Raw genomic sequence first — 25312 nt, 5'->3', positions numbered from 1 at the left:
CTGCATATAATTACCTGGTGTTAAAAAAAGAAGAAACTTAAGTAGCTGCTCAAATGCACAGTAACTTTCATTGGCAGGGTTCTTTATATAAAGCACTTTCACTTACATGATCTGCCATGCTGGTGGGATGGGGTGGGAGGGGTAACTTGCCCATAACAAAGCCCCTCACAGGACAGCCAGCTGGGCCCCAAGAGGTGGTCTCCTTGGAAAATGTGCCCTGTTTGGCCCTGGGATAGACCCCTGCCATCCAGGCAAAAGATACTGTGGGGCCAAGACAGTTGTTTGGCCAGGCCTGCTCACAGATCCAGGGAGGATTGCGCTCTCCAGAACCAGGCTGCCGGAGACTGCACCTCTGTACCACTTTCTAACTAGCATGAGTGCTTGGCAAAATAACCTGCCCCACACTGCACAGGAGGGCGTGGTTTCAAGGACTGCACGGGACACTCGGGCACGCTGTGGCCCAGCCATTAGTCAATGAGGGTGGATAATGAGGATGGTCACTCGGTGCTAAGTTGCTAGTTGGACCTAGAGCTGGGGTGGTGGGGGAGGGGGCCGAGGGTATGGGGTTGCAGGAGTTGCTATCTCTGCCATCAGACAGGCTAATGGAGGTTATAAGGGAGACCACATGAGTGCTGGCCACAGCTATTTCAGTGTCTCTTGCACACAGACACAGCCTCCTTTTTCCTGCTGATGCTGTTGAAATGACTGAGACGAGAGGCCACCCTTGGCCTCCAACTAGAAGTTGAGAGTTCTGAGGCTGTTGAGTCTGTCCCCTAGAGGAGAAGTCAGGTCACTGGTCAGGGGGAGTTCCCTGGGCAGCTGGACCCCACAACTTCCTTTGCCTTCCCTAAACCCACCAAGGGTAGGTGACATCTTAAGCAAAGACCTTCTGGAGCAGTATAGCCTCACAGATTGCCCCTGAGGCCAGAGAGGTACAAACCCTCCCAAGAGAAAAGGACCGCTCCTGCCTGCAGCTCAGTTCCAGAAAGACAGGTTGTACATGGTCTCTTCAGCAACCCACATCTCATCTGGACACTGCTAGCACCAGGCCAGACGGAATTTAGAAACTCTGAGAACAAACATGAGACGATCTCCCCTCTCCTGATTCCTGACATTAAAGATCCAATAAAGCTTATCTGGCCTGTCTTCTGTCTTCTAAGTAGAACTGCAAAGCAACTATGACCAGCTTAACATGGTCAGTCTTGCCCTCCAGAGATAGGAATTTTTCAATGTCCTTAAAATATGTGTTCAAATACTTTTCCTCCCTTGTAAGCAGGAAAATTTTCTTAAACACAAACTTATTCCTCCTTATTTCCTTGGGGGAGATGCAAAACAGCTCCTCACTTCACCTTATGCGCTACCCCTGTCCTCCCAGATGTGAGGGCCATGTGGAGTCCCCCAACTCCTCTCTCCTCAGGGGTGCACATGTGGACATAGCCACATGCCCGCACTTCCTCCTAGACACTCCCAGGTACTTTGAGTCTGTGTGCAAAGTTTCTGTTTTCTGGTTCATTGAATACTTTTTTCTTTTTAGAGCCCACTTTTACAGGCCCTTCAAATCATCTCTTAAGGTATCCAGTGAAATAAATAAGAATCAGGCTGTCGGGAAGCTTTGGTAGAAGCTGTCTTACATTAAATGCTATCTTTTATTTCAGGCACCCCTCCCACCATCATCCAGCCGCACCCCATTCTCTTAGCAGGTGCCAGGCAAGCCAGCTGTGCGGAGGCCCAGTGTTCCTTGGCAGTAAAGCCAAGATTGGCCCCGTCCAGCCATTTTCTTAATAGAAGCAGTAGAGAGTTTGGAAGGGATCTGGATGTACTGATATAAGAAGCTCTGCTCTCTGCTGTGTCATTTTGGCATGATGACAGGCTGGATCCCCTGTGGAAATGAGAGTTTTTGAGGGAAAGGCTACCCTCTGTGGAGAGGTCGCTGGTGTGTAACGGTGGGCCTCGGTGGAGGGAGCTGGAGGACGGACAGGGCCCAGCCGGGAGCCCCGGTATGACAAAGCCCCTGGCTGGGGTTTGCTGTGGGAGAGAGGAGATGAGGTCAAATCTGGTTCCATGGGGCGTTTTTAGAATAGATCCGGATGAAAAATGATGGTGGGGTGAACCAGATGGGGTTGGAGAGGCAGAAAGAACCTGCTGTAACTGGCTTGCCGGCTGGGAGTCTGGAGGGGGTGGAGAGAGAGGAGAGGCAGAGAGAGAAGGAACTGCGGATTTGGATCACGCTTATGCAACTGCAGCTGCCACTTTGAGTTATTTTATGATTTAGGTCAAAGCTGATTAGTCACTCCTGAGTCAGCAGAATATTCCTAGCTACCAGGCAGTAAAAAAAAAAAAAAAAAAGACGAAGAAGTATTTTATGTTTTAATTAAATGAAAAGCCTTTCTCCCTTCTCCAGAGCAAGCCTATTAGTGGGAGGAGTGAGTTAGGAATGAGGGGATCAGGAAGTGGTAAAATTTGCCTTTGATGCCTTCTTTTGTGATTTGCTTGAGGTCCTTCCTTCTTTCCTTTTTTTTATTTTTTAGTATTTCATAAGATCTCTAGGTATCTCTAGGTAAAAGATGTTCCCCTTATCTTCATCCCTCTCTCCTGCCCAATAGCCCTGGTAACAATGGATGGGTATCTGTACAGGTCTAAATAAAATGCATCTATCCATGTACGTATCTGGGTATGTAGACCCACATATCAATAGGTGGTTTCTTCAGCTTGCTCTTTCAGCATATAGCTGCATCTTTTGACTCTTACCTGACTTTCTAGTTATAAACAAAGTGCTCCCAGTGACACGGAGGAACACCAGGTGTTCTGGGGTCCCTCATTCGTGCTTCTTGCTCCCTACCACTGGGTTTTCCTTTGGAATCTGTTTGTCCTCCCTCTTGGGGACCAGAGAACCTTTTTCACTCAGGCAGTTTCCTGGCCTCCTTCCCCTCTTTTGGGGTTGGGGTCATGTCCAGTATCAGAAGTAGATGTTTTCCTTCTCATTCAAGTCCACTTCTTCTCCTTTAATGTCTCATACTAAAGAAGCTCCTTTTCCTCTCTCTCCCTGAGGAGAACAGAACATCCTGCATGCATTTTACAAGTTAAAAACATTTCTTATCTTGTTTTCTATCTCTCTACTGAGGTTCCTAATAGGCTAGTTTTCCAGGACTTCAGGTTTTTTCTTTTTAAGGACTTCACTGTGTGCATTACTTTTAGCCCTGAGTTGCTCTGCAATTTCTCTGCAGAAAGGTTCGGTGATGCTCCAAGAAAGTTTCCAGGTGCTTGATGCAAGATGCTGTGACAGATAAACTGGTGTGTATTGTTTTGCATGTTTCTTGCAAATTAATCCCTTGACATCAGAGGATTCAACAGTCTTTCCTAGCATGTAAATCCTTTAATCTCAGTTCTTTTTCCTTTGAGGCTTCATATTCTCAAGACCCAAACTTCTCATCCCTTAGCACTAAACATATTGCCTCATATGATTGAGCAGTGCCGCCTTCCTGCCCTTCCCTCATCCCCAGAGAGTTCTTTGGGTGTCTATGAGTCTTTTATATGCATATGAATCTAGGAAAATACGGACTGGCTAGAATTCGATTCCCATATACCCAAGCCCCTTTTTTCTTGTACATCTTCTAACTTGCCAACATTTAAAATATAAATGTATTAAAAATCTCTTGGCTTGGTTTTTATGCAATGGTCAGTTTGACTAAAATCCTATTTTTCATTATTGTAATACATAAGATGAAAATTACTTTGTAGATGGATTTTCTAGGAAAAGAAACGGAAAATCCATCAGTTAATTACTATATTAAATTCCTACACTGAGTGGAGATACAGCATTATTTACACAGTCCTGGAAGAGATTAAATGCTAGTGAAGAGACAGGTATACAAACAAATAATTACAATACAATGTGATGACGAAAAGGTGTTTCAAAGTTGGGAGAGGAGCGTTAGGGAAGATTTCCAGCTTGGGCTAAATCTTGAAAGGCAAGTAGATCGGCTCCAGATGGGCATAAAATAGAATAGTCAGGTAGAGGGAAGGGCACAGGCAAAACTTGGGGTCAAGGGAGAAATGACCTATTGGGAAAAAGCAAGTACTTCTGAGTAGGTGGAGCCAAGGAGAGTGACAAAAGTACAGGTGAACAGGAGCCAAGCCTTGAAGGATCCTATACATCATGCAGAAAAGAGCAGCCTTCACCAAAGGGATGAGGAACCACTGAGGGATTCTGAGGAGTAACAAGATTAGGTTCACATTTGAGTGAAGAAAGGACCGTGACCCTGGAAGTAAGGAGACAAGTGAGCAGGCTAAGCATTTGTCCAGGCCAGAAAGGCGGTGGCCTAAAATTAAAGCAAAGCCACAAGGAAGAAAAACAAGAAAGATTCAGGGATAGAATCAGCTAGCCATGTTGATTGATTGCCTACTAAGAGGAAGGAATCTATTTTATCTACAGATCAAAACGGAGTATCTTTCAACTAACTGTCTAGTGTTTGTGACGAGCAGTTATGCGTTCTCTGTGTTTCTGCCTCCTATGTCCTCTCCAAAGACCTGAGGAACACTGAACAAGTCTCTGGTTGGAAGTCTTTCTCAGGGTGGTTACCCCAGGATGCTGCTCAAAGTCTGCTCTAGAGTCATGTAGCTTAGGGGTTGAGACTCTGGAGAAACATTATATAAAGGAGAATCACAATATTTTGTTCATTCAACAAATATTTATCAAGAGCTCAGGATGTGATGTGCTAGGTGCTCTCCTTGGCCCTGGAGATACAGCCATGAACCAGAAAAATCTTCATTCTCATTTGCAGCAGCAGCAAAGTGTTTATTGAGTCCACTTGTGTGTCCTCTATAGGTACTACAGGAAACAGAATCATTCAATTATCAAATATTCAAGTGTCTGCTCTGCTCCAGGCACTGTTAGGCATGAGAATATTTAATGCCTCTCAGTCCAATGGATGATTATGACAAGTACACAGGGAATCTTAGTTTTAAGTGGTAAGTTCCCCCAAGAGGACAACATTCAGGGAGCTAGATGTAACAGAAATGCGGGCCCTCTGGGGGAGCTCCAGGTAGTTCTGGATAGCCACAGCACAGACTAGGAGGTGGGAGATGTAGATAGGAGTGGAGACCCGTACAGGAAGGGCATCATGGGCCATGCTAGAGAGATTGGGCTTTACCCTAAGAGCAGTGGGAAGGAATTAAAGGGTTTCAATCCCTGCTAATGAATATGATTGACATTATCATATTTATATTTTAGGAGAATCATGGCTGAAAGTGTAAAGGAATGATTGAAGAGGGGAATAAGATCAAAGGCAAGGAGACCAGGTACAGAATTCAGGTTAGAGATGACAATGATGTGAATTGGGGATGGGGCAGTGGGAGTGGAGAGTAGATAACCTTTGAACAATATGAATTTGAACTGCGTAGGTCTACTTATATGTGGATTTTCTTTTTCAATAAATACACATTTGGCCCTTTGTATCCCCAGGTATCACATCCATGGAGTCAATCAACTTTGGATCAAAAACAGTATTTTAATTTCATGGTTGTGAATCTGTGGATACAGAGAGCTGACTGTGTGCATTGTTCTATACCATTTTACATAAGGGACTTGAGCATCTGTGGATTTTGGAATGGGAGGTGGGGTCCTGGAACCAACCCCCCTTGGATACCCAAAGAGGACGGTAGTTAAGTTTCTGGGGAGATAAAAGTAATATGCAGATTTTCAACTGCATGAGGATAGAGGGCAGGGTTGGAGCCCTTAAGCCCTGCTGTGTTCAAACTCTCATGTGTTTGGCATTTACAAAGTAGAATAAGCAGGATTTAGTGATTAATGGTGAGAGAGTCAAGGGTGGCACCTTCTTGTGGGGATACAGGTGAAACTGATCAAGGAAAACACTGGCTCATATTTTAATGTCTTCTCATTGGTGAGGTTCAGACTGTTTTGAGTTGGCCCCTCTGTTTGCCACCCTTTCTGTTCACTCTCTATTACTTAAGATTTGTTGCTAGCACTTGAGGAGGACATCCCCTGTGCTTTTGGACTCCATGCCTACTGTGGCAGAGTCCCAGTCTTTAGTGCTATTTTCCCTCCTCCCTGCCCGACATGGCCTCTGGAGTATTCCTTGTGCCTGTAGCCCTGGGCAAAAAGGCATCTCCGTTGCCTTCATCTTACATTACTGTTAGAGCAATTTAGTCTTCACCTCCAATAAGATGAACAACTATTGGTTTATATATCATAGGAAGCAATTACAAAGGTCACAGGGAATTCAAGAATGTAGGTCTCCTTCCTTTGAAATCCATTTGTCTTGGACACTTCCGTCCATTAGTTGATATCCAGTCTATTCTCAGATCAGGATTTAACCACTGGCTACCTGAGAAGTCGGGGTTTTCTCCTTAGTTTCAATCTGCTTTAATTACCAGTCCAGATCATCTCCTCTTTTCTGGCTTCTCAGAGTGTCTCTTCTGGTCTCCAGCTTTTATTCTCAGACTGGAATTCTGCTGTTCAAAGGGTGTATATAGCCCAAGTCCTGGGAACTGGGGAATGAGAAGCTTGGGAAAATAATGAATGAGATTGAGGTTCCCTGAAATGGAGTTTTCCTGGAATTCAGTTTCCACTACTATGGAAACAACTTGCTGACTTTTTCAAACCAGTTTAGAAGCTCAAATTCTCCACTGGCCTTTTGTTGTTGACTCTCAAGGGTCACTTTCTTTGTTCCCCACCCCAACCCCCGAAAAGCCAGCACCTGTGGCTTATGAAATCATCCGTTAATTGTGTCTGGTAAACTTTTAAGGTTAATTTGACACACCAAATTTATATCACATACCCAGGAACATCAAATCAATTAGAAGACTCATGGGAGTGAAGCCTAGTGGTACTGGGAGCTTTGGGAGAAAGAAGAGAGGGCAAGATTTGTTTTGAGAGTTTTGCTGGTTTGAGCACTAGCTGTCCATGGAATTGGGTTATAACTGATGTCAACATAAGAACATCAAAACCTATAAAGAATTTTTATAAAAATTTGAGTTCAACTGAGGATGCACCTGGAAGCAAGATCTCAAGAGACAGAGATAAATGCTTCTGAGAATAACAGTTTGCCCTTTCCTTTATGCATTTGAGACTAAGGAGGGAATATAAGGAAGATTACATGAAAGTGGGAGAAAGCAAGGCAGGGATTGGGTTACAGGATAGTTATGATTATGTGCTCACACTTTAGAAGGATGGATCTGAAAGGGTAGTCAGGTATTAGAAAAAAGGATCTGAAAGGGGGCATTTCAAAAGTGTGTTAACCTGGATGCACAGAAACAAAGGCTTGTTTAAGGCAAAAATAAGCCTCTTATTAAAGAAGTTGTAGGCCTGGGTCATGACTACTTACCATGACTTGCCCAGTTAGGAATTTATGATCAGATCACCATGTGAGGTAACTTTCTCCAATATCCCCCCGCCCTTTTAAAAAAATATTTTGTTTATTTTTAGAGAGAGGGGATGGAAAGGAGCAAGAGAAGGTGAGAAACATTGATGTTCAGTTGCCTCTTGCACGTGTCCTGACTGCAGACAGAACCCACAACCCAGGTGTATACCCTGACTGGGGAATCAAACTGGCAACCTTTTGCTTTGTGGGGACGAAGCTCAACCAACTGAGCCACAGCAGTCAGGGCTGCCCAGAATCCCTTTTCTCGTCTACACTGACCAGTCTTGGGAATTTTGCAGCCTGAGTCCAGGTTTATAGACCATTTTACATAAGGGACTTGAGTGTCCGCAGATTTAGGTGGATGCTAACAGGGGCCGCAAGCCTTCCAGTTCAAGAATCAGCCTGACCTCCCAGGACTGAAACCCTTTCCCCCAGAGCTGAGGATGGTAGGCAGGCCAGCCCTCGCAAGCTCAACAGACCCCTGAGAACCCATCCCATCCGCCTTGCTCTGAGTCTGGGAGGCATCAGCCCTGAGTATTGGGGCGTGAAATAAAAGGAGTTCTTCAGGCCAAGGCTGGAACAGTAATGAAGAGGATTAAAACAGGGCTCTCCAGGGTGGCATGGTGCACTGTGTCTGTCTCCTCTGCTTTCTGGGTGCCCCAGTTTTCTCTTCTCCCCCACTCCAGCTCAGGAGCCTTGCTTAGCTAATGTTGAAGAGAGAACTACTCAGCTCTTGGAAAATGCTGAGCTGGGTGTTCGGGCTTCTTTTTTGAACTAAGTACTGGCTGGTGACTCAGCAGAAACTCCAAGTGCAGCAGCTGTCACTTGCCATTGGAAGAATCAGGAAGTAAAGGAAGGGGAAGGGGTGGAAGCTTAACCAAAAGTTCCAGGAAAAGCTGTGTGATTCAGGACCTCCAGGCACTCCTCAGGGCCTCTGCACCCCTCCTCCTCTACTTGTTTGTCACTAGAGGAGAGAGGCCCCTCCAGAAGGCCCAGCACACCTCATCTTCTGAGAGAGACCTCTGAGACTTCTCAAACAGTGCCCGCTCTTCGAGACAAAAAGGGCTGGAGGAGAAGAACAAAATGTTATTGTAGTGTAGTAAGCAGGATCTATTTCAAAGCCTATTTATGTACCTAACAGAAGCTGGGATCAAAGCTTAGTTTATTGGGAAAGGCTACTTTGATTTTTTTGGTTGCTGTTGCTTTGTTTGGATGTTTTTGTCTTTTACCAGTCAAGTTATTTAAATGTATAATAATACCAACCTTTGTTTTTCGGTAGGCAGAGACTTGAGACTTCATCAGGCAGGTCTTCACTCCATTTGAAAAATGTCTTGGCCCCAGGAATTCAGGGAAGGGTTCTAGGAAGCTGGCTCTGTGTTCACAGTCCTACCCCAATTATTATTTTTTTATTAATTTATTTATTTTTTCAAATACATTTGTCTCTGCCTACCCCCACCACTTTCCCTTGCCCCCTCCCTCCCTCCCTCCCTCAACTCTTCCCCTTTGGTTTTGTCCATGAGTCCTTGCTATATGTTCCTTGACTTTCCCCTTCCCTTCCTTTTCCCCCGCACTCCCCTCCTTCCCTCTTGTCTCTGTTGGTTTCTTTTCCTTTCAGTGTTGCTCTACCCCAATTATTCATCAGCATCTCTGAGGAGGAAAGAACTCAGGTTGCCCTGCATGGTCCGAACTGGAACCTCATAAGAACCTTTAGAACTGAAACAGGGTTCCATGTTTTCTTTGCCTGTCTGTGCCTTTGGCAGCCAGTACTGGTTTCCTCCTAGATCTGGAAGTGGTTAGGCAGGCCAACCCAGAGCAGCCTTTCCACAATTAGAAACACGTGCCCATTTCCTTCCAAGAGCAAGAGAGGCTGCCAAGGAGCCCTGTCCAGCCCTCCAGCCTATCACAGAGTGGAGTGTCGCCACACCCCTTCACCCTGCAGGCTGGGTGCTCACCAGCTGCTCCAGCGTGGTCACCAGTCACCAGTCACCGGAGGGCTGGTCTGACGGGTATCACCTGGCCCCTTTTGCTCTGGGTCCAGAGGGAGGGAGTCGGGGAAGCTGGCCAGAGCGTGATAGAAGGCAGAGAAGTGCACGCCGCAGCAAAAGGTGAGACAGAAACCTACACACTATCAGGCACATGACCAGGTGAAATGTACAATAATACCAACCTTTGGCACTCCAGCTGTCTTTTGGTCATCGTATCTCCTTTTCTCATGCTGACCACTGCTTGGGAGGGCTGAGGCGCTCCATCCCAGAAATGTGCTTATTTTGAAGTTCTGGAAAGGAACAGGCTGCTCTGATTTTTTTTTAAATTAATTATTTATTTACGTAAAGTAGTGTCACTAGTTTCCCTTTTCAGCAGCTGCCTGCTTACTATATTCCATCTTCTCTTTTTCTATCCTGGTCACGTCTCTATTCTGCTCCCCAAACTCGCTCACTCTCTCTCTCTCCCTCCTACCCCTGTCTCCGTCTACTCCTCTCCCCAACCCTCCTCTTCCCCCTCCTTCCTCCCTGCTATTGTTTCTCATACTCACTCTTCTCTCTTCTTCACCATCTGTCTTCGCCTTTTCTACTGCCTGTTTTCTGGAAGGACAAGGAGAGGCCTGGTTTTGAAAATTCTGAAGGAAAACAAGGCTTTCCAGTTTTCCTCCAGCCCACTTCTGAGAAAGGGGCAAGCCAGCAAGACAGGAATCTAAATGGACTTCCCAGAGTTCCAGGGAACATGCGATGGGGCCCATGGGAGAAGAACCAAGGCAGAGAGACAGATCTGCCTGTGGGAAATTATTTTCAAAATCCTAGGGGTGATGGACACGACTCTCTTGGTGTCTGAAGAGTAGCCATCTTAGTCTTCCTCTTTTTGCCACAGTGGCATCTTATGTCTTGCTGCCCAGAAAGCAACCTGGCCAGTATCTTCAGGTAACAGACTCAGAGCCTCAAATGGCACTGTTAGCAGTCGCCATAGGTACCACTGACAGGAGGAGGGTGTAGAAGAGTTGGAATGCTACCATGTGGTGTGAAAATTTGCCAACTAGATCAGCACAGCAGTGACCTCACTTTCACTGCCCACTTGTAGAGATCCCCACCATTTCCCTGCACTTGGTGTCTTTTCACAGGGGTTCCTGTGGTATGTGCTGCCTAGTGGCTCTTTAAAAGCTTTTCTCTTTAAGGCTATGTATGCACCTTGCTCTCTGGTCTTTCTGTAGGGTGTCTGGCCCTGTATTAGTTTCCTATTGCTGCTGGGAAAACTTACCACAGACTTAGTGGCTTAAAACTACACAGATTTTTTTCTTATAGTTTTGAAGGTCAGAAGTCCTAAATTCAAGGTGTCACCAAAGTTATGTTCCTTCTGGAGGCTCTGGAGAGAATTGTTTTCTTGTCTTTTCCAGTTTCCAGAAGCCCCCTACATTCTTTGGCTCACGGATCCTTTTTCCATCTTCAAGCCTTTCTTTCTCTTTCTTTGATCTCTCTTTTGGTCATCATATCTCCTTTTCTAATGCTGACCCTCTTGCCTCCTTTGGAAAGGACTCCTATGATTACATTGTGCCCGTTCGGATAATACAAAATAATCTCCCCATCTGAAGATCCATAATTTAGTCACCTTTGCAGAATTTCTTACATCATGTAAGGTAACATATTCACAAGATTAAGATGTTGACATTTGGGGGATGCCATTCTGCCTGTCCCCATGAGTTCTGATGCTATTGTCGGAGGGAAGAAGTAAAGGAAAGTCTCCCGTGACTCCCCAGGGATCAGAGTCTGAGGATCAGCGCTGAGATGGGGCTAGGGATGCCCTCTCTGCAGGAAGCAGGAGCTGGCCCACCCCCTCCACAGTGGGCACATTCCAGGATCTGCACTGTCATCCGTCTGAGGGAAACTCTGCATTTCTCTGCCATTCCTACAGCTTTCCCACCTGCACTGAGCCCATCTCTCCTACGTGGCAGTTGAGAGGCCCTGGGCTCTGGACAGGGCACAGGATTACTGGGGCTACTCTTGTCTGCCTCATTTTTTTGTACCCCTCCTGTCACCTTGACATTAGGCTTTCATATAGGGCCAACCCTTGACTTCAGTATCTTCTTGATAGTCTTCTCACCTTTTTTTTTTTCTTTTAAGCAAGGAAACAAAGGAGATAAGGCCCAAGAAATACAAATAAGCCTGGGCTTCCATGGGGTCTTTAGAGAAACAGCAACCACCCCCACAGCCAGATTACAATGGACAAGAACCAGAAATGTATGTCTTTTTACTATTTTGTCATGCTAGGCCAAAATTATAAAATTCTCCCTGTTGCTAGGGTCTCTCCTTCCTATAGAAAAAGACTCCCCATGGATGCCAGCTGGCTTCCATGAAGAGCTCTACCATCACCATATTGTTTTGTGATCACCTTTTAGCTTACTTGTCTCCCCTCTTAGGACATCAACTTCCTAAGGGCAGGGGCTTGGGTTTTATTTATAAGTCCCCTATTTAATAGAGTGCCTAGCATGTGCAGGAACTTTGTAGATGACAACTGCATGGATGGATGGATGGATAGATAGATAGATAGATAGATAGATAGATAGATAGATAGATGGAAACCCTCACATTGCAAGCTGCAGTGGCCACTGGTCCTCATCTACGTGTGGCTTCCCTGATGTTGTATCTCAGGCATACAGAACTCATGGTCTAGCTTGGGAAGAAAGAGGGAACATAGCCATCAGCAACAGAAAGGGGTGCAGGATAGCAGCTGGGCAGAGGCAGGACGCCTGAGCAGGGCAGAGGCTTGGCAAGCATCTGGCAAGTGTTGCCTTCACTCACTGACCTTTCCTTCTGGACAGAGGCTCAGGTTTCAGCCTGCTGTGAGGGAAGCTGTCCTGTGGCACCAGGAGACTGAAAGTACCTTCTTTTTCTTCAGTCACATGCTGTGATCGCCTAACTGCTGGTAAAAGGTCACACAAGGCCTGCAGCCATTGTTCCAAGGAGATTAGTGTCAGGCAGCCTGTCTCTTCCCCTCATTCTCAGGATTTCTCTTTTTATTTCTGAAATATCCCTGTAAAGGGGAAAGGTTAAATATTAGTCAAGGACTGGGTTCTTGTGAAGTTGTAGAGATAAGCTCAGGAAGGACAGAAGAAACATACCTCAAGTTTATTTGACAAATATCCCTTCAGACATCTCTGATCCCTGCAGGATACTATGGAACCAACCTTTTGAAAGAGCCTTTCTGGCTACCTTGACAAAGAGGTGATTTTGTTTTCTATCCCAGCTCACAGGGAAGTGGCCACATTCCCCTTCCTCCTTGGTTGTCCTGCTATGTCCTCATTTCCCTCCAAGCACTTTCTTGCCACATCCCTGCCCTCCTCTTCCTCCTCCCCTTGATGGAGGATAATAATTCTTCTCTGCTCCTTGTTCTATAAACCTTACCTGTCCTCGAAGCACACAGGTTTTGTGTTCTGATCTTCCTTCCTTTCCTAAGTCAATCTCCTTTATCTTTTAGTCATCATTGCTTGTGTCTACTGAACTTCTGGGACCCAGGGGCCCAGCCTCATCCCTAGCAGGCCTCAGAGCCCTGGGGAGAAGCCCAGTTGTTTATAGAGTGATTTGGGTTGGATTGTCACCAGGTATGTGATCCTAAGATCCTTATTGAATTGAGTAAGATAAACCAAATGTGTATTTATCAGGACATCTCAGGCCATCTGGATGGAACATTCGAATATTTACAAAATGTTCTCCCTGTTCAGGCCTTAAAATCCTTCCTTTAACACCATGTTATCGTTCTCTTCTTATGACACCATCTTGGCTAACAGCCTCTCCATGAGGAGTCAAGTCATGACTACTCTTGAAGTAATTTCCTCTTGCTCTTTTGGCTCTCTGAAACCAATTGAAGATTATATCTCCTTTCCTGGATGAGTTTCCTGGAAAGCAGGGGAATTGGTGTGCATTGTGAAATGTGTAGACTGCGATGATATTAAGGGCTAATGAATTGGGGCATCTTCTTTAATCAAGTATCAAATATTTGGTGAGCACCTACTATTTGAAGGCACCAATGATATGCCCTGGGATTAAAAACATGAAAGAGTCACAGTCCCTGCCCTCCTAGTCTATAAGGAGACAGAGAAAAAGAAACAGATCATTATAATACGAAGAAATAAGTGCCAAAATTAGGCATAAACAAAGTGGTCTGGGAGGAGACAGGAGGGACAAACTTTGTTCCTTGTCTGTGAAATGCAGCTGATAAATCTTCCTGGGCAGGCACATTGTCAGGAATAAGTGAAATAATAACAACTCCCAGAACAGGTGATATTTGAGCTGGATCTTGAAAGATGAGAAGGAGTTTGCCAGGCAGAGACACTCTAGGGAGGAAGGTTATGGAAGAATAATAATGTCAGGTCCTTACCCTGCCAGAATGTTCTCAGAATCAAGTAAGGCTGGAAAATATTTGGAAAGTAAATGCACAGTTTCAGGATAAGCTATTATTGATAGAACTTGATCAGCTCCTTAAGTGAAATCAGAAGCCTGGTTAGGGGAAAGAAAGAGTCTTGTGCTTTTACACACATGACTTGTAACCTTGGAGAACTAGGGGAGATCTTGGTCACTCTTTTGAGGGAAGGGGAAACAAGAGGATTTTAACTGTTTTCCCTTTATTCTCAAGCACTTTATAACCACCAGGAGGTTGAGACGCCTGTTCCTATATCACATGGCTCCCATGGGTTACTTAGGGAATGTGACAGTAAAACAGAGGGTGCCTCCATCCTAATGCTCAGCCTCTGAGCTCTGCTCCAGCCCTGGAGGTACCACGTTGTTAGGATCTCTGTGAGAGCCTATGACTCCTAGGAAAAGAGGCAGATTAAAAGCCTCCCATGACACCCAAGAAGATACAGGGATGGTAGAAATAAACACAGGAAAACATGTTCAACATCACTATTAGTCACTAGGGAAATGCAAATCAAAACGACATTGAAATGCCACTTCACATCTGTTAGAATAGCCAGACTTTTAAATATATGCTGACATTAATATAGGCTGACAAAGATGCAGAGCAACAGGATCTTGCACACATTGCTGGTAGGAATGCAAAATAGGAAACTATAGGAAAGTTTCCTATTCTGCAGTTTCTTACAAACTTTAATATGCAAAGTCTGTCCAGAAAAAGTCCAGCCATTGTTGACATAACAAGAACAGCTTGTGCAATATCAATGTAACCTGGCAGCCAAGGAGAGTGGGCTGGAATGAACATGCATGAACAATGATGACTTCACTGTACTAGTCAGTGGGGGTGGTAGACAACATTGAGTGAGCATGCGTATTGTGAGGCCATCGCATTCAAAATGACTGAGCAAGTAGAGCAATGAATCTGCATCAGATTTTGCATCAAGCTTGAACGTTCCTCTGAGGAAACTATTTCAATGATTCAGAAGGCCACAGCTATGGGCAACTGGTGATTGGCAGCTTCATCACAACAATGCGCCCGCTCATGCATCCTGCAGAATTTTTTGGTGAAACATCAAATCACCCAGGTGACTCAGTGCCCCTTACAGCCCAGATTTGGCACCCTGTGACTTCTGGTTTTTCCCATAACTAAAATCACCTTTGAAAGGGAAGAGATTTCAGACCGTCGATGAGATTCAGGAAAATACTATGGGGCAGCTGTTGGTGATTAGAACTGCGTGAGGTCCCAAGGCGCCTACTTTGAAGGGGACTAAGGCGTCATTTTCCTATGTACAGTGTTTCTTGTATCTTCTTCAATAATTGTCTCTATTTTCTTTTTTAAAAGATTTTATTTATTCATTTTTAGAGGGGGAGGGGAGAAAGAGAGGGAGAGAAACATCAATGTGCTAGAGATACATCAATCGGTTGCCTCTTATACACCCCCAACTGGGGACCTGGCCTGCAACCCAGGCACATGCCCTGACTGGGAATTAAACCAGCAACTTTTTGGTTTGCAGGCCGGCACCCAGTCCACTGAGCCACACCAGCCAGTTTTCATATTACATGGCTGGATACCTTCTGGACAGACCTCCTACATTTACCATAGAACCCAAAATCCCACTCCTGGGTATTTACTGGAGAGGAATGAAGACCCCATTCAAAGACCTCTACAGTCTACTTAAAGAATTCTGTGCAAGTGTTTATAGCAGCCTTATTCATAATACCCCAAAATTGGGAGCCACCCAAATGTCCATCAGCTGCCAAATGGAAAATCAAACTGATGCATTGATATACCAAAATACTACTTGACAATAAAAAGGAACAAACTACTAATATATATAGCAACATGTGGATGGATCTCGAAAGCATGTTAAGTGAAAGGAACCAGACACAAAAAGCTACACACTATATGATTCCATTTATGTGTCATTCTGGAAAAAGCAAAACTATCGAGATTGAAATCAAATCAGTGGTTGCCAGGAGGGGAAGGGGACTGATGTCAAAGGAACACAACATACAAGAGAACTTTTTAGAGTGCTGGAAATGTTCTGTATAGAAAGTGTGGTAGTGATTAAACAACCGAATGCATTTGTCAAATCTCATCAAATCATACTCTTAGAAAAATGAATTTTATTCTATGTGTATTATGCCTTGATAAACCTAAGTAACAAAAGATTCCCCTGAACCTGTGTTGCCCCAAAAGCAGGTTCAGGATGATGACAATGAAGATTCCACCAGCATTTCAGGGTGCCCCTTGAATATACAATGACTTGAAAACTAAGCTCACACTGGTGCCCTGGTCAGCTGCTGATTTTCCCCCCAAAGCTCATGCCCACACTTCCATGACTACTTCTGGCTTCCAGCCCTGGGCGTGGCACATTCTGACCACAAATTTGTGGCACGTAATCCCCATTCAAAACCCATTAATTTAGCCAAAGTTTCCACACACTGGGGCTGAGCTTGCAACATATTTGGCTCGTCTGCTACAATTCCATCTTCAGGAGAAAGGAGCATTTCTGCTTCTGTGCAGATGGCGTCCTGCAGCCTCTTCATGGCCCCTGAGGGTATGTTTGGGGGTCTTTCCTTTCAGTGCTCCTCACATGGGTCAACTGCTCCAGTGTGCGGTGGGCCACCCGGGTTCAAGACGTTTTTACCGCTGGAAAGCTCCTGGCCCTGGCCCTGATTATCATCATGGGGGTTGTACAGATCTGCAAAGGTGAGTGTCATTGAAACAATAGGACCCGGTCAAACTTTACATTCCCTGCATGTACACACCCCCTCATACTGTCTTTGGGTGTGTGCGCACCCAGAGATTTCCCAATTCTGTCTTTAAATGATTCTTCTTCCTTACTTGCTTGACAAAGGGGAAGAGCAACCATTTTCCACAGGAAATAGACCATGCCCTTGCCTGTTAGGAGATTCAGTCCTCGCTTGCTGGCCTCATGGCTCTGAAAACCCCACATCTCTGGACTCCTATTGTCCTCTTGCCCAAACCCCATGGAAGCTCCCTGCATCTTATATTGTACCTCATCCATATCTTAAAACGGAGATGGATGAGGAGATTTTATATGTTTTTAAGTTACTCGTAATCTCTACAAGAGAGCTCTACATTTCTGGGGCTCCTGCCAACATTCCCCACCGGATTTGGTCCTTTCCAAGCCCAAGCCTGTATTTGGTTTCCAGGGGACCCGTGACACCAGGAGGCTCTGCTCAGTGTCGCTGCCTACTGCAGAAAGTCAGATGACAAGCAGGAGGCCTCCACCTGCCCACAAGCCCTGAAGGCAGTGTGGGAAGCCTGGATTTTTAGTCCAGGAAACATAATTAAAGTTCTATATAAAGTGGCCATGATTACTTCAATCAGATGGATTAAGTTCTTTAGCAAGTTATATTGTTTTCAGGAATTTAGACGTAAGGAAATCACTGTGCTGTGTTTTCAAAAATAGAGTCCCTCGTGATCTGGCCCCAGTGCTTTCTCCTGATCACTCTAATCTCCTTATTTACTGTCCCAATGCTGGGTTACAGATGAATAAGTAAAGTATGAGCGGTTACACTGTGTCTCATTACAACCTCAGTCAGCAGCCTTTCTCAAGAGACCTCTGTGGGCAGGACACTATGCTAAGGGCTGGGAAGAAAATTTAAAAGCTCTTTGCTGAAGGACCCCTGTCCTTAGGGAATCTACACCATAAAAGGGGAGACCAAACACACACCTTAGAAAGAGACAGTTGGAGATTGACAAGGAAAGCAGGCAGGCTTGAACCAATACAGCATTATGGAAACTTATATTTGAATGTTTGTTGTTCTTGATGCTTTCTTCATGAACAAGTACAAACTTAAATATCAGGGAAAGTGGTCAGGAGACTGTCAAGGGCCCTAATCCCGCATCTCCAAATCTCAGCAAGCCAGCTCCAATTTACCTTGCTAGTCCCCCAAGTTATCCTGCCGTCCCAGGTGACCTTCCTGGCCTTTCCTTCCACGTAACTTTGCCTTGTAAGAAAAGGACATCCAGCCCTGACCAGCCTGGCTCAGTGGGTTGGATGTTGTTCTGCAAACTTAAAGGCCACTGGTTCAATTCCCAGTCAGGACACACGCCTGGGTTGCGGCCCAGGCCCCCAGTTGGGGGTGTGCAAGCGGCATTGATGTTTCTCTTGCACATTGTTTTTCCTCTTTTTCTCCCTCGCTTCCTGTTTCTGTGACCAGGGAATCAAACCGGCGCGACCTTTCGGTTTGCGGGAAGACGCCCGACCCACTGAGCCATGATAAATAAAATCTAAAAAAAAACCCCAAAACAAAAAAACAAACATTCAGAACTAATGATTACTAGGTTCTGGGAGGTCCTGGAGTCATATTTCTCTCTGCTCCTTTTGGTCCCACTTCTCCAATGCATAGGGTTTACTGGAGACAAGGCAAAGAGTTGAATCATTGCTAGAGGGAGTGGTGGAGACCAGACCAGGCAGGCCAGGGGCAGCCGGGCCTCTGACTGGTCTCTCTAAGCAGCTTCCTGCCCCTTGTGTCCACAGGAGAATACTTCTGGCTGGAGCCAAAGAATGCATTTGAGAATTTCCAGGAACCCAACATCGGCCTCATTGCACTGGCTTTCCTTCAGGGCTCCTTTGCCTACGGAGGCTGGAATTTTCTTAATTATGTGACTGAGGAACTTGTTGATCCCTACAAGTGAGTTGAAATAGCCCAGCCCTTCCTTTTTCCCTGGAAAGGCCAAGGCACCTGCTACTAGAAAGGGGGAGCCAGGGGTCCACTACCCACTTCTCCTCCTCCCAGTCCCAATTCTGACCATGACCTGGTCTATCCTGAAAAAGCAGTTTATTTCCCAGGAACTGGGACCACTTGCCATTCACTCTGTCAGGGCAAGAAAGCTGACCCAGTGACTCTACCAGAGTAGGTTAAAGGCCAAAAACGGTGCTGAGCTAACACTACTGCCTTAGAGAATGAAATGCGCCCTGAGTGGTTTTCAGGCATTTTACTTGTTTTGGGATAGATGGGTCTCTAGGTTTTGAGGGGAAAGGGTGCATTGTGGAGCTCATGGTCAAGAAGAGATCAGTAGGTATGGAATGTATGTCCAGCCTATGTTGTCTGTATAATTCTTTTAAATTATCCTGCCCACATTGAGACAGAATCCTCCCCCCACCCCTCCAGGGAAAGGGAAAAATCACAGAAGGCTGCAAGGTCAGCTTCGTGCAGAAAAACAGAAGGCTCTCCCCAGCCCCCATGATGAGGCAGGTGCTCCCAGGTGCCGGGCCTTTCCCCTCTCACCTCCTCTCCCTCTACAGGAACCTTCCCAGAGCCATCTTCATCTCCATCCCACTGGTCACATTTGTGTATGTCTTTGCCAATGTTGCTTATGTCACTGCAATGTCCCCCCAGGAGCTGCTGGCATCAAACGCAGTCGCTGTGGTAAGAAATCAAACTCACAGCCCCTCAAACCAGGCAGATTAACATAGACTTGACTGCTGAGCTACCCTTGCTTTCCCCTGGTCCATGGATTTGTGAAATTGGAAGTCATCCCAAGTCCTTAGGGAAGAAGCCACATCTTCAAGGCCCAGAAGCAAGCTGATGGCCACGCTGTACCTAGAACAACCACAACAGCAGAGCGGAGTAATTGCCACAGAGATTGTATGGCCTGCAAAGCCAAAATATTTACTATTGACCATTTATGGAAAAAGTTTGCTAACTCCTGATCTATGGCACTTTGAACTCTAAACGTGATGATTGTTATAAAGGCTTCTCCCCAGAAAGACTCAGTCTTGCACAAGACATGCCCTTTCTCTGTGGCTCCATTTCCACCTCAGGAAATCAGGCAATTTGACTCCTTCACTCATCAGGGAAAAGTGTGTGCCATAAATGATTAGGAAGTAGGAATGGGTTGTGCTCTTTGGGGAAAGAGATCATGCAGGTCCAAGCCTCTGGGGTCCTTGATATCCAGGAAAGACCTGGGATCCATCCTGCTCCCTCACCTGGCTTCACCTGGGCCATGACTTCACCCTGCCAAACAGTGTCATCTCTTGTCTTGTTGAAGGCTAAAGAAAGAGGCCCTTCAGGGTCCCGAAGCAGCCTATTTCATAACCACTAGGCTTCCTCAGCAGAACAGCTATTCTAAACAACCCCTCCCCATAATTTGTTATAAATCTAGGGTGCATGTGGCTCAGAGAATATAGAAAGACTGGTTCCCTGACATTTTAGACACCTTCAATACATGAAGACTAGTCTATAGCTTCACCACCTTTTCTTTCTCAGCCTACACAATAGCCTCTTCTTATCATTTCCACCCCCCCGCCCCATAGTATTTGTTTCTATGAATTTAGAAATTCTCACCCTATGAATTAGCATTCATCTCTGATTCTGAGGATCAAAAATTAAGGCTGTTGCTCCGGATCTTACAACTCCTAAATGCTGAGCTGAGATAGAAGCCCCAACCTTCCTGATTCACTGGTGTACAATGTAGTGAGGCTTGGACTCACATGGCTGGTTTCCAGTCCTGGCCCTGCCGTGCATATTGCTCTGTGCCACTTCCTGGGTATGTGATCTTAGGCAGTCTGCTGAATTGTTTTGTGCCTCAGTTTCTTCATCTGTAAATCAAGGATAACAAATGTTAGTTCATTATTAGCAGTATTAGTATTATTACCATACGCTGTCTCCTTCAGTTGGCTCGTCACTTATTGACTCCCTGCTATATAGTGGTCACTGTGGGAGATGTTAGAGTGGGACAGGAGCCAGAGCGTGGACACACACCATCCCTCCTCTCAAGAGTTTACCTGGAGACTCAGCAAGGGTGGGCCTGGGAGGGATCATTCCTAGCAGTGACACATAGGTGCAGTGTTGTAACATTTCCTTTTCCATTTACCCCTTGTTTTCTCCCACAGACTTTTGGGGAGAAGCTCCTAGGGGTCATGGCCTGGATCATGCCTATTTCCGTTGCCCTGTCCACATTTGGAGGAGTCAATGGGTCTCTCTTCACCTCCTCCCGGTGAGTGCTGACCAGGTCCTTTCCGGGCCAGGGGCCACTCTGCTGTGCATATGGCTCTGTGTATATGTGGGGGCTTGTCTCTGTCAGCGGGGTCTGTGTGGACACCTGAGCAGTGACATTGCAGGGGTGATTGCTCACGTAAGGGCATTTGTGTATCAGCGTAGCTGCGGAGAGGTGTATGCTGCTCACGTGTTTACCCATGAAGTGTGTGCCTTCACATGAAGTGGTGAGAGGCCCCATCCCACCTCATTTCAGTTGGAGCAGGAGGCGGAGGGGGCCCGGGCTGCCTGATGCCGCCCCAGGTGAGGGGCTGTGGCCGGCAGCAGGACGGTCGCAGCAGCACCTCCAGAGCTCTTTACCCACCCTCCTGGAAACAGGCTGTGCTGGCTAGAAAGGGACCCCACTCTGAAAGGGGTCAGGAGGGACCTGTGCCTGCGGCCTTCGGGCTGGCCTCCCAGGAGGGTTCTGGGACCAGACTACAGGTGGGACAGGATCATCTCTGAGCACCTTCAGGTGCGGGCTCCTCTCTGCTCCACAGATGGGTAGCTGTGGGAGGTCTTCGTGTGGCCACCCCTGAGATCCAGGTGGACTCCCTCACGTGAAGTGCGAGGGCTGGGGAAGAGCAAAAGGAAAGCATTTGTCTAAAGCCACATCCCTCACCCCTCTCAGGGAAGCCAGAGCTCAAGGGAGGCCCAGGAGTCCCCATCTCCTGCCTCCACACATCCAGGACCTGCCCCGTTGGTACTCCTTCTTGGTACAGTCTCCAGAATAGGCTGTAAGAACAGCACACGCTGGGTAATTTCCATCAGTGAGGTTCAAGACATCTACCCAGGGTTCTTAGAAAGCCCCTTGGTGCCCAGGGCATAGTCCTACTAAAAAGATACAGCAAAAGGAGTATGTCCCTGAATTCAGCTACTTCTATAACCACCTATCGCATCAGGGAGGAGTTCCCATGAAATGACAAAGGCATGCCATGGTTTTTTGTTGTTGCTTTTAAAGATTTTATTTTTTTAGAGAGGGGGAAGGGAAGGAGAGAGGGAGAGAAACATCAATGTGTGGTTGCCTCTCGTGCGCCGCCTACGGGGGACCTGGCCCACAACCCAGGCATATGACCTGGCTGGGAATAGAACCAGTAACCCTTTGGTTTGCAGGCTAGCACTCAATTCTCTGAGCCACACCAGCCAGGGCAGGAGTGCCATGTTATCAGGACCCAGAGCAGGAAAGAGGGATTGTGGGTGTCCCCCGTTCTCCAGGATCCTATGACACATCCACAGCAACCTCGTGTGCGTGTTACACAGGAGCAGTGGCCACCTGGAGGCCCCAGCCGCGGGTGAGCGGTGGAAGAGCAATGACCCATGAGGCTCTCTGGGATCTATTGGAGGAGAGTGACTGGCTACAGTCACTATAGAGTGGGGTTTGTCCCTCAGGCAGGCCAACCAGTGGTCTGCATGCATGTGGTATAGTTGCGTGTGCATGCAGGAAATGCAGCCTGGTGTACTCAGCCTCTGATTCAGAGGCGCGGCCCACCCACCAGGCCTCCTCTGCTCATCTTCCAATTCCTTTCTTTCTTACTTTCTTCCCTCCCCCCTTTTCTCTTTCTCTTACTCTTTTGTATTTTGTGTTTTGGGGTATGGAGATGATTCTTCCTGAGGAGTAAGAGTGTGTGTGTTTGTGTCGTGCTTACTGTCATTGTCTCCTCTGTTGTCAGCTACTTGGGCAAGGATTGTCTTTTGTGACCTTGACACTTGCAAATACTGTTGGACCTGGACAACTCCACTTGGTCCTGGCTGCCTGTGGAGGAGGGATGTGAATGTGGGACCCTGGCTTTGTGCATGAGGAGGCCCACAGAACGCCTGGGGCTCAGTTGGGTGCATGAGACTGCACTGTAAAGGGCCAGTGCAACGTGGCTGCATGAAACTAATGACACTAGCCTAGATATTTGATGATGGCAACTGGTGGTAATGCATTTGGGTACTTGAGACCAAAGTCAGCTCCCACACTTCTGATGAGCTACTGCTTTCAGCTTCACTCTCCCCCATATATAAATTACAAAGTAAATGACAGTTCTCTTCAGAACACCTAGTGTGCCAGTTCTGTGCCTTTCTGTCTCTATCACACCGTCCCCTGCTTCTCACCCATGAGGTGCTCCTTTCCTTACAAAATCCTAGGAAAAAGAAATGGTACAATTCACACTAATATGTAAATGACTCCTAACAGCTTATCATATTCTCTTTTCTCTCAGGAGAAGAAAGGAGAAGAAGGCCTGCTTTTTATGTTAAAAACATTTTTTTTAATCACTCTTAGCCCTGACTGGTGTGGCTCAGTGGATTGAGTGCTGGCCTGTGAACCAAAGGATCATCAGTTCAGTTCCCAGTCAGGGCACATGCTTGGGTTGCAGGCCAGGTCTCCAGTAGGGGGCGCCAGAGAGGCAAACACACATGGATATTTCTCTCCCTCCCTCCCTTCCCCTCTCTCTAAATAAATAAATAAGTAAGATCTTTTTTTAAAAAGATACAAGAAAAAGAACAAAAAGGTGTTTTTTTTTTTTATAAATCACGCTTAAATATCAGCATCCTGGTCATAATATTGTACTATAGTTTTACATTTATGTTACCAATAGGATAAACTCGGTAAAGAATACATAAGATTGCTCTATATTATTTCTTATAACTGCATGTGAATATATAATTATCTCAAAGTAAAAAGTTTAATTGTTTTAAAAGTTAAATAATTTTTATTCTGATTGCAAATTTTTTTGTCTATTTTAGAATTTTCAACTTTTTTCTATAACATCTAAGGGAAAAAATTGTAATTACTCATAATCCCACTACCCAAAAATAATTAGTTGATATTTTAGTACATGTTTTCACATGCCCCATGAATAATTTTTTTTAATCCTCACCCGAGGATGTGTTCACTGCTTTTAGAGATAAGAGGAAGGGAGAGAGAGAGAAACATTGATCAGTTGCCTCCCGTATGCACCCTGACTGAGGATTGAACCTGCAAGCCTTTTGATGTACAGGGTGACACTCCAACCAACTGAGCCAGGGCAATAATTTTTAAATTAATTAGAATTATACTATATGGAACCATCAGTTCTCTATCTCACTTTTTTCATTTACCATTATATTGTGAACATGTTCTCATATAATCAATTTTTTCTAGAACATTATTTAGACCATATAATATTCCATCTTACAGATATACCATAATTTGTTATCAATCTCCTATTCTTAGACATGTAGGATATTTCCAATTTTTTTATTATCAGAATATGTTTGTATATACACATTTCACTAACTTCATTTCTTTAGGATGGCTTTTTGAGAATAGAATAAGTAGCTTAAAGATAGCAATTTTTAGGTACACTTTACATACAGTAAAATACACAGATCATAAGTGTTCAGATTGATGAATTTCAACAATTGTAGCCAGGCATGTAACCACCACCCACAACTAGATATAGGACATTTCCACATATTCCACAAGTGTCCATGAGTCTCTCTCTGGTCTGCCAAGCATTCCCCACCCCCAAGACAACTACTTTCTGACTCGGATATGAACACTTTTAAGGCTTTCCTTGTTCAGTTCAGTTCCTATGCGTCCTTTGAGGATGTGAAGGCACCATTTTATGGAATTAAGGCCTTAGGCAAAGGAGAGGGGCTGCTCCTGCAGCAGCACTCCAGGCATTAAGAGAGACCCGCAGAGTGACAGCACAATCATCAGTAACCCCAAGCCACCCAGGCCACACTCAGGGTCTCCACACACCCAGGATCCATCCACTTACCCACTGGCTGCTTCTGGTTTGTCTGCATCTGCATTTGTGATTGTGGGTCCGGTGACTAGTGGGCTGGAAGGTGTGCACGAGAAAGTGGGTACCTGATCCGAGGGTTGATGCTCCTCTGTGGGCAGAAGCAGGGCGTGGACGAGGGAGCTGGGGCCGGGGAGGGAGCTTCCTTGGGTAGTCCATGGGCCATCCCAGGCTGACCTGCTTTTCTCTCTGCCAGGCTGTTCTTTGCTGGAGCCAGAGAAGGCCACCTTCCCAGCGTGCTGGCCATGATCCACGTGAAGCGCTGCACCCCCATCCCAGCCTTGCTCTTCACAGTAAGGACCCCTCCTCCTGCCAGTCCTACACACAACCCCCCTCCTGCTTTTTCTGAGCCGAAGTTCACCCTGCCCACAGACACCCCTGTATCCCTTCTTCGGCTCCTGGGTCTTGCCAGGCTTAGGTAATCTGGCAAATGGTGTACATAGGCGTCACTAATATGAAGAGATGTAGCGAGGCAAGAACCTGAGTCCTGAAATACCTTAAGACTCTCAGGCCAGGCCATTTCCATTCTCCCGTCCTTCTGGGTCAAGATGAAGTGACTTCCTCAAGATTTTATAGCCTCACAAAAAAAGTCTCCTTTTTGGCTCTACTTTGCACCTGTCGCCCACAGGGTTGCCCTTGGACCTCTGCTCCCAGCCCATCACCACGCACCCCCACCCCTCCCCATCAGTCTTCTTGCCCCAGGATGCTCTGCCAGTGGGAAATATCACTGAAACAAATTCGGTGTTAA

At 46.0% G+C, this 25312-nt stretch overlaps 1 protein-coding gene across 3 annotated transcripts in view; it reads left to right on the top strand.

The window, feature by feature from the left end:
- The window catches only part of SLC7A8 (solute carrier family 7 member 8), a 47997-nt gene that overhangs the window by 17032 nt on the left and 5653 nt on the right, over positions 1–25312 (top strand). For 2 of the 3 annotated variants that reach the window (XM_054577822.1, XM_054577821.1), the window contains 5 exons: positions 16365–16490; positions 18292–18445; positions 19060–19183; positions 20650–20753; positions 24761–24857. In XM_054577822.1, the coding sequence (XP_054433797.1) occupies positions 16365–16490; positions 18292–18445; positions 19060–19183; positions 20650–20753; positions 24761–24857 (605 nt within the window). Of the gene's footprint in view, positions 1–16364; positions 16491–18291; positions 18446–19059; positions 19184–20649; positions 20754–24760; positions 24858–25312 lie in introns of those variants that run through there. The other variant, XM_054577823.1, reaches the window with a different exon arrangement.

This window comes from Pteronotus mesoamericanus, unplaced genomic scaffold (assembly GCF_021234165.1).
Source record: "Pteronotus mesoamericanus isolate MK-2021 breed Mesoamerican mustached bat unplaced genomic scaffold, CSHL_Meso_final contig_46, whole genome shotgun sequence".
NCBI classification, from domain to species: Eukaryota; Metazoa; Chordata; class Mammalia; order Chiroptera; family Mormoopidae; genus Pteronotus; species Pteronotus mesoamericanus.
This window is presented reverse-complemented; position numbering and strand designations above follow the sequence as displayed.